General features: G+C 49.9%; 1 protein-coding gene across 1 annotated transcript in view; it reads right to left on the bottom strand.

The window, feature by feature from the left end:
* Positions 1-1,660: 1,660 nt before the first annotated feature.
* Positions 1,661-9,166, bottom strand: part of FNDC5 (fibronectin type III domain containing 5) — a 25,610-nt gene continuing 18,104 nt past the window's right edge. The window contains 5 exon segments of the mRNA XM_042782252.1: positions 1,661-1,699; positions 2,622-2,755; positions 6,125-6,214; positions 6,581-6,779; positions 7,207-7,331. Coding sequence (XP_042638186.1) covers positions 1,661-1,699; positions 2,622-2,755; positions 6,125-6,214; positions 6,581-6,779; positions 7,207-7,331 — 587 coding nt within the window.

Genomic DNA, 9,166 nt, shown 5'->3' with positions numbered 1-9,166 from the left:
CCCTAAGAAGCTGCAGGCCAAAATGGAGAGAGAAAACTGCTCCCTCCTCCACACATCCTGACTTGCTGCCAATTGCCAGAAAAAGAGGGCAACGTTTGGGCATTTACCAGAAGACAAGGATGTGCCTTTTCATTTGTCTTTTTATTTTACATTTAAAAAGTGGTTATTGCTCTAACTGGGTCAGAGGTAAGGATCTCTGCCCTAAGGAGCCTTGGTCTTACAGCCCCATTCAGCAGGGATGGAAGTCACAAGACAATAATGACTGATAATGAGCCTAGCCTCATGCCCTCCCATGAGGAAGCCCTTAATATTGCTGACATCTGCCCTTTACCCTGTCTCTCCTCCCTCCCTGTGCTACCACACTCCAACAAAGCAAAGTGGTGGCCAACCCAGCCATGAGAGCTCTTGTAGACCAGAAGGAAGAGGCGGTCATCAGTGATGGCTTTCAGCTCTCTGGCTTGAGCGCCATTGCTCTTATCATTCAGTTCAACGTTTACTGAGCGCCTGCTGTGTACCAGGCTTATGCTAGGGCACATTCCTCCCACAGTCCACCCCTCATCCTTGTCCACCAATGGAAGATGCAGACATCCATCTCTTCCCATGCAGGCATATGGCAGCCGTAACTTGTCAGTCCTAGGGAAGAGTCTGCCTTCCCATCTCAAGCACCATTATTATTATTTAAAAAAAAAAAAAAAACAGAAAGGGGCAGTGGAGAGAGAGAGAGACTTGCTGTTTCACACTACTCAGGCTCTAAGGAAGGACATGAGGGCCCTGGGTAGCCTTCACGGAACCCTGGATGAGATGGCACGATATGGAGCCCCCAGAGGCCAGTGGTGATAGCCAGTGCTGCTCTGTCCATCCGTGGTGAATGGCTCAGGCTTGCCTTCCACAGCTTCTGCTCCAAACTGGGTTATTTAGCAGCCCCCAGAATGTGGAATGTGGACATACCTTTTCAGTTGTCCAAGGCAGCACTGCCGAAACTTTTAAGAGATGTTTCCTAAAGAAAAGGGGCCAATACCTCCCACTTCTCTTTCCTACTTCTTAAGACCCCAGCCTGATGATCTTACAATCAAAGTAAGAGCCAAAGAAGACAGAATACAAGCAACCAGCTCAGTCCTTGGCGAACCTCTCTGCCCTCTGGAGTGGAGTAGAGCCTCTGACTTTGTTCTCCAAAAGAGATAACATCTTAACATTCACAAAGTTGTGTATCATACCACATCCTTGATGGCTGGATCCAGAAAAGGCTTGATGGCAGCCCTGACCCTGCAAGGCAGGCAGCCCCACAGCTTCCCTGATGTTTCTTGGTCTGAAAGACAGCTTGAATTGTCAGTCTAGCTGCTTGTCATCTCCCAGGAGCTTTGTGCATTTTCTCAAAGAGGAAGCCAGGCCAGGAGCAGCAAGGAGGCAGAAGGCTATGTCTCGTGCAGCTTTGCCTTTTTCTAGAATGGGGCCAGGCCTTTTAGTTTTGTGGCTTGTTTATTTTTTGCAGAATTTGGGTTTTTAGTTCAGCCTCCTTTACCAGACTAGGCCAGGAGAAGAGGGAGAACTATGCAGCCAGCTCTGCCTCCTCCCCATGCCGCAGTCCTCCCTTCTCCTGTGCCTGTGGACCTGGGAACCAGCAGAGAAGAAAAATGAAATCTTTCTCCCTGCAGACAGGCAGTCACGCTTGGATGATGTTCACCGAGGGCTTGTTTGGAAACTGGGAGGAAAAAAAAAATGAGAGAAGTGGCCAGGGCTAATTGAATAGACTTCTTGCAAGGTTGGAAACAGGCGGAGGGCAGAAGAAGGAAGAGAAAAGCAGCGCTGCAGCCTAAAGGCCAAGCTCTTGTCCCTTGTGGAAGGAAACAGTAGCCTTGCCTGGATGTCTCATCTCTCTGCCTTCTCAAACCCAGCCTTCGGCCTCACTCAGCTGAATGGCCAAGATGGGTCCTGGGCTGTGGCCCTGGCACCCTAGTCGGCCCCCAGAAGAGCCATCCCTCTGGCTGGTTCTCCATCCTGCAGATCTACCTCTGAGCACAGCCTCAGCCACTGACATTATCAGGGTGCTTCTGGAGATGGGGGTTAATAAGAAGCCTCAGGAAAATGTGCCAGAAAGAGAGAAGTCAAGAGGGGACAATAAGCCAGAGGGTACAAGGAGATGGAAGGAGGAGATGTTGAGAGGGCCAGATGCTTGTCGAATAATCATCGTCAGAACCATGAGATCCTCTCTCATTCTCTACTGTGTCTCTTCTGAGCTGCTCAGAGCAAGTACTGAAAAGGTTTTCATATCTGTTTTATAGAAGAAAGGAAAGTACAGAGAGGTGAAGCACCTGCTCAAGGTCACACTGCACTGTAGGAACAGACATGAGCCCAGAACCCTACCCCTACTTTCCCACACCAACTAAGAGTTCTGCCCCTGCCACTCTCTGCCTAAAAAAAAAAAAAAAAAAAAAACACCACCTCTGGCACCTTACAAAGGAAAGGATCCAAAATCAATTTGCAGTGTCCCCTGTATCACACAGGCAGAGGCCAAGCTTGGCTCTGTCTGACTGCAGTCATGCCAGGCCCTGAACTGACCCCTTCTGCCATCCAGGGATGACCAGTGCACAAGCCATGGTGCTGCCCACCCTTGCCGCCCTCACCTTGCTGCGGAGAAGACCCCCGCCCTGGTGCTCTGGTGTGCTGGTTTCTGATGCACTCTTGGTTTTTTCCTTGTTATTATTGGGTTCATTGTCCTTGATAATGTCATACTGGCGGCAGAAGAGGGCAATGACACCTGGGGGCACAAAGAGGAGCAGTCAGAGGGCAGAGACTGAGTCCTCCTCCAGTCAGCGTCATTCCCACAAGCATCTGCTGGGCTCCTGCTGGGTCCCAAACTCCAGATGTCCTCTCATGTACACTACTGTGACGGTCTCCCTCTGGACTCCGGCTTGTTTCCACCTGACCCCAGACCAGCCGCCAGCCCTTCACCGCTGCTAGGCTGACCTTCCCACAACATGCATCTGATCATGTCTCCTCCCTCCCCTTTCACCAAGCCTCTGATATCTCCCCTTTTCCTTTTAGGGGACAAAAGAAACAATAGCATTTGTTGAGCATATGCCAGGCCCTGTGATGTGCACCAACATAGTCTATTTCAGTCCCACAACAACCCTGGGAGGGGACCTCTCATTATCATTCCAGGTTATGAGAGAGGACACCAATGCAGAGTTCACATGATTTACTCAAAGTCACACAGAGGTGGAGCTGGGATGTGAACTCCAGTGCCTACATGCTTGTAAAAATTTTTATCCAACTAATAATAAACACACCTCTAGTAAACATTGTAAGTTAGATAATACTAAGGCAGCCCAATACAACTCTTCTGTGTTCTTTCCCTTTATACCTCTAAATATTTACATTGCTAGGTCCTTGATTTATCTATTTTAGATATTATCTGTTGACTTCTTAGCGTGACAGATAAAGCCTTCTAATAACTCCCTCTATTTCCCCTTCCCATTACCAGAACAGAGTTAACATCACAATCTTGGGTTAATTCACTATGTTTGTATTACTATGATTACATAAATACCATCAGTGCCAAGTCTAATAATGCACCATAAGCAAACCTCCTCTCTCATATAACCCTTTGTTTTTCCTGCCTTTTTTAAGTGCATGTTTTCCCCAAAAGCTTCTACAATAATAGATCCTGGCCTCTCAACCACCATGCTCATAAAGCTTCAGCATGGTTTTCAAGTCCATCAAAACTGATCCCAGTCAAGACACCTCAGGGGACAGGAGTGCATGGAGGGATGGACAAAGGGAAGAGGTAACTATTGGGAGGAAGTGGGAGGGGAGCTGTTGCATTGTGGTAAACTGTAGTCAATGTCATGAGACAATGTGTATGTGAACTGCTATATGGAATGTGAATTTGCTCTGTAAATTTTCACCCAAATCACAATTTAAAAAAGAAAACTGATCCCAGTCAACTTGAGGGTTTTGGACCATAGCCTCAGGGGACATCTAGATCAACTGGCATAACATAGTCCACAAAGACAATGTTTTATATCCTACTTTGGTGAGTAATGACTAGGGTCTTCAAAGCTTGCAAGCAGCCATCCAAGATACAACTATTGGTCTCTTCCTGTCTGAGTAAAGAAGAGTGAAGAAAACCAAAGACTCAAAGAAACAATTAGTCCAAAGGACTGAAGGACCACACAGTCTACAGCCTCCACTATCGTGAGACCAGAACTAGATGGCGCCTGGCTACCACTACCAACCACTCTGAAAGGAGTCACAATAGAAGGTCCTGGATAGAGTGGGAAAAAGATGTACAACAAAGCTCAAAATCATAAAAGACCAGGCTTACTGATCTGACAGAGACTGGTGGGACCTCAGAGACTGTGTATGGCCCTTAGACACTCTTCAGACCTAGAACTGAACCTACTCAACCTTCTAGCCAAACAAAACACAGGGCTGTAACATCCATGAGGAATGTGCTCCTAAGAACAATCAACCATACAAGACCAAAAGGGCAGTATGTGGCCCAAAACAAAGTGCAGACGGCAGGAAGGGAAAGGAAAGATGGACAAAGGGACACGAGGAACCCTGGAAGGAAGTGGGAAGAGTGCTGTTACATTGTAACTAATGCCATGAAACAAAATGTACATAAATTGTTGAATAAGAAACTAAATGTGCTCTGTAAAACATTCACCTAGTATAATGTTAAAAGAAAAAAAAATTGATTCCAGTCTACTTTACAGACTACCTCCTAGTACTCCTCCACTTTTCTGCCTTCTCTCTTAGGTTGCAGCTACACTGAGCCCAACTGAGCTGTTTGTTTCTTGAGCACACTGTGCCCAGAACATACTACTTTTAGTTCCCTGGTGAACTCCTATTCATCCTGCAAAGCTCAATTCCCATGTTATTTGCTCTGTGTTTTTCCTGATTTCTACCCCTAGCCCCAGAATGAACCACCTCTCCTGTGCTCCCATACATGATACCATTACAGACAGCACTCATCACATTGTAGTTTAAGTACAGGCCTGGTTTCCACCAGACTGACTACCTACAAGCACAGGCTTCTTCTTAGCCATGGCTGTATGGAGCCCTGTGGCCTGGAATAGAACAGGTGTTCTGTAAATGGTGGTAGAAATAAGTACAAAGATGAATGAAACGTGGTCTCTATCCTCAGGGAGCTCATGTGGGAAAAGACAGACACGAGTCCAACTAACCTATACACATCAAAAACTCACTGCCACTGAGTCAATTCCGACTCATAGCGACCCTCCCTTTGGGTTTCCGAGGCGGTAAATCTTTATGGAAGTAGATTCCCCAGTCTTCCTTCCGTGGAGCGGCTGGTGGGTTTGAATCACCAACCTTCTGGTTAGCAGTCAGATGCCTCAGGCACTACAGCACCTGAGCCCCTTAACTTATGTACATACCAAAAACCAAACCCACGGCCATGGACAACTCATAGCGAGTCCTCCTTGGGTTTCTGAGCTGGTATCACTACAGAAGTACATTGCCCCATCTTCCTTCCAAGGAGTGGCTGGTGGGTTTGAATCACCAGCCTTCTGGTTAGCAGTCAAATACCTTAGGCACTATGCCACCAGAGCTCCCACTAATGTACATAAGAAGTGCTAAAGAATGGCAGGCTGTGTGTAGTGGGAGCACACCGCAGGAGGACCACTCTAATGGAAGGGTCTGGGGACACTGCGTGGGGGCTGTCTCATTAGAACTGGGTAGTTTAGGAGGGTGTCCTTAGCCTGTGGTCAGGCAGTAACTTCCCCTGAGCTGCCCAGGTCTGAAGTCCCTCAAGACACAGCAACCCAGAGAGAAAAGAGAGGCTGTGGCCTTGGCCAGAGGTAAGAGGTTGATCATGTATCTACTCCCAGGAGCTGAGACCAGTTTGGAGGGAAGAGCAGGACAAGTATCATGTTCTCCTACAAGGCAGCTATCAATATGTTATTGGGGAGGGGGGGGGAACATGTGAGAGAAGGGATCAGTTCTGGTTCTCAAAGCATCCCAGGCAGGACTTAAGAGATTTCTGATCTCTTCTCTCAGAAATCTCCAAGAGGCTTGGTTTCTGTAAGAGAAGCAGCCTAGCTGGGGCTCTCCATTTCCCAATGGCTAAGTGATGAAAAAAGGTCTGGCAGCCCAGACTCACCTGCCCACATGAACAAGACCACCACAATGATGAGCACCTCGCCCGTCCGCAGCTGCTGGTTCCTCCCCATCTCTTTCATGGTCACCTCATCTGTAGGGACAGAAACACTAAGTCCTCAGCTCCTTCCCTTCCCCCGCCACTCCTCTAGGACCAAGCCCAAGCACCCAAGATAATAAGTTATGATTATTAGAAATAAGCTTATTTCTGTAGGTGCCCACATATCTGATGTCCAGAGATCTAAGAACATGTTGATGATTACTTGGGGTGGCTGTAATAGGACTTAATCCAAAGCTGTAAGTTTATATACCCATTGTCCAGGGGAACTAGAGTGACCCTCCTCTCTCAGGTACTGCTTTGTTTGGCTGGGGTGAGGGGCGTGAGCACTAGAGCTTTCCTCAAGCCACCCACTGTGGCCCTCATCCCATTCCCTCCCTTACTAGCAGTGCTGAGACCTGCCTTTGTTCTTAGAGGCCATCTTCTCAGCCTCGCGTGGGGTCTTGAAGAGCACTGGCTCGCTAGCTGGGCTCTGGCCCTGGATGGAGATGGCCTGCACGTGCACAATGTACTCTGTGTCCTCCTCCAGGTCCCAGAGGGCACAGGAGCGGGTGGTGGTGTTCACCTCCTGGATGAAGCGCAGCATCCGCACGTCCTTCTTCTACAAAGGCAACAGCCAAGCCCGGGGTTCACAGTGCTGCTCCCCAGGCTCCACTCGGCCCACCTTGCCAGTAGTGATGGTAGGCTCATTCTACCACACTAGATCCTTTACATACAAATTCCTAACCATCTCTTCATCATCCACATAAGGAAACTACTCTGAAGGTTAGGGAAGTTGCCAGAGGCATACACATCTACTGAGAACTGGAGCCGGGTCCCAAACTCAAGTCTGTCCAAGATCAAAACTGTGCTCTTTATTCCTAGGTTCTTAACGAAAGCTCCTGAACCTTCCCTCACTGATTCCCCTCTGAGGCCCCAATTTCAACCGTATGTGCAACTTTCTGCCCTTCTTTCTTGCTCCTTGTTTATTTTTCCTTCCTATTTCTATCTTAATGTGTTCTTCCCTCCCAGGGACCCTTGAGGGTTACCTGCTGAGAGATGGCAAATCCGATGACAACCTCATCCTCCAGGACATCCCAGCTCACCACCGCCGAGTTGGCCTTGAGGTGCCTGACAGTGACATTCACTGGGGCCGAGGGACTTTCTGGGGGGGCAGGAAGGCACCTGAGCCTGAACACCTTCTGGTACAAGGCCCAAACCATTGCCTCATGAGGCAGAGTGGACAAAAGGAAACCTGAGGAAGGCCATGTAGCAGGGCAGGGAAGAAACCAAGAGCTCACATGGGGTTAGGGACATGGGTCTCAGTTCCTTAGTGAGCTGAAGAGCCACACCTGAGTCCCCAGCTCCTTGCATCCCAATGAAAGCCCTTGCTAACCACAAGCTGGCCCCACCAGGGTCTAAGGCTAAAACTGAAGGGCCAGGGCCAGATAATAATGGGACAGTAAGAGGTGGGGAGATTGGCATACCAAAAACAAAAAACTCCTTGCCATCGAGTCAATTCCAACTCATAGCGACCCCCATTGGGTTCCCAAAGCGGTAAATCTTTACGGCAGTAGATTGCCCAGTCTTCCTTCCAAGGAGTGGCTGGTGGGTTTGAACCACCAACTTCTGGTTAGCAGTTGGATGCCTTAAGCACTGCACCACCAGAGCTCCGTAGATGGGGAGACTGGTATAGGGGAAACATTAGGTAATTGGGGGTACAGGAGCTAAAAAGGACTCCTAGTCCAGTGCTCTTTCTATACAACTACACTCTCAAGTAAGTGACCTTGAGGGAAGGAGAAAGAGCCAGAGGTCAAAAAGACCCAGGTTGGGGTGAGCCCTGGAATGAGAATGAGGAGCAACAAAGGGACTCCCCCAGGAGCATGGTGATCCAGGGAGAATGAAGCCTGGGGTAGGGTCCGCATGAGCCTCTTCTCCATATCCCTCCAGCCCCAGGAGGTTGAGCTGGATGGGGAGGAGGCAGGGGAAGATAGGGTCACTCCAAGCAGGGCTCCTCACTGGAGTCAAGAGGGCAGGATAGGACCTTCTGGATGGAGAAAGAGGGTGAAAAAGGATCAGTAGAGAGGGGGATTAGAGAGTGATGGTGAGGGGGAAGTGTCAAGAAGGAAGATCCTCCTAGGAGAGAGGCAGGGGAGTCACACAAGCCTCTCTATCTCCCAAGGGGCAGGTGCTGCAAGGGGAAGGCCTGAGACTGAGCAGCACCCCCTCACCCCATGGGTGAGTGGACCCAAGCCCTAAGGGGCTGAATCTGGGGCCTGGGGGAGACAGAGCCAAAAAGAGATGACAGAGGAACACAGAGGCAAAGAGCCATAGAAGAGGTCAGTGGAGTGTCAGAGATTGACACAGCAGGGAGCAGAGAGCCAGGAGGGCCAAGAGACAGGGCACAGGGAGAGGCTGGGGGCGGATGGGCCCATGGGGCAGGCCTGACACTAACAGCACAAGGCTTAGGGGCCCAACTACACCCACCCAGTGCCCACCCTGGGGAGCCAGTCCCCATCCCCCTCACACATGCTCACGTAAACACCTGGATCCCAGCCTGCTCCAGCCCTGTCCTGCAGAGGTGGCCTGCAGAGCTTTGAGGTCTTTGGGGGCAGGAGAGGAACGCCTAAGGTGGGGGGAGGGGTGTCCTCAGCTGCTCCCTGGGCCAGAGAAGGGTGCTAGTGGACCTGAGGCAAAAGCCTGGGGTCAGGGGTATGGGATTAGAGGTTTGGGGACCACAGACTCTAGCAAATCCAGGAATAAAGTGATGAGAAGGGGCTTGGAGGTGAAAGACAGGTCTGGAATCAAGAAGTGGGGAAGTGACTCGAGATTTGGTTTAGGGAACAGAGAGTGGAAAGAGACAGGGGGTCCCTTGGGAGAAGGGATGGGAATTACTGAGTATCTAGATGGTTGGGGCAGGAGAGGAGCCTACCCAGGCGCCCAGCCCGCCCACAGCACCCCCTGCCCGCAGCCCTTCGCCCCCGAGCCCCCTTACCCGCCTGCACCAGC

Source organism: Orycteropus afer, unplaced genomic scaffold (assembly GCF_000298275.1).
Source record: "Orycteropus afer afer isolate SDZICR_OR568_19922 unplaced genomic scaffold, OryAfe1.0 scaffold00272, whole genome shotgun sequence".
Lineage (NCBI taxonomy): Eukaryota > Metazoa > Chordata > Mammalia > Tubulidentata > Orycteropodidae > Orycteropus > Orycteropus afer.
The sequence above is the reverse complement of the archived record's forward strand: the minus strand, read 5'-3'. Positions and strand labels throughout refer to the sequence as shown.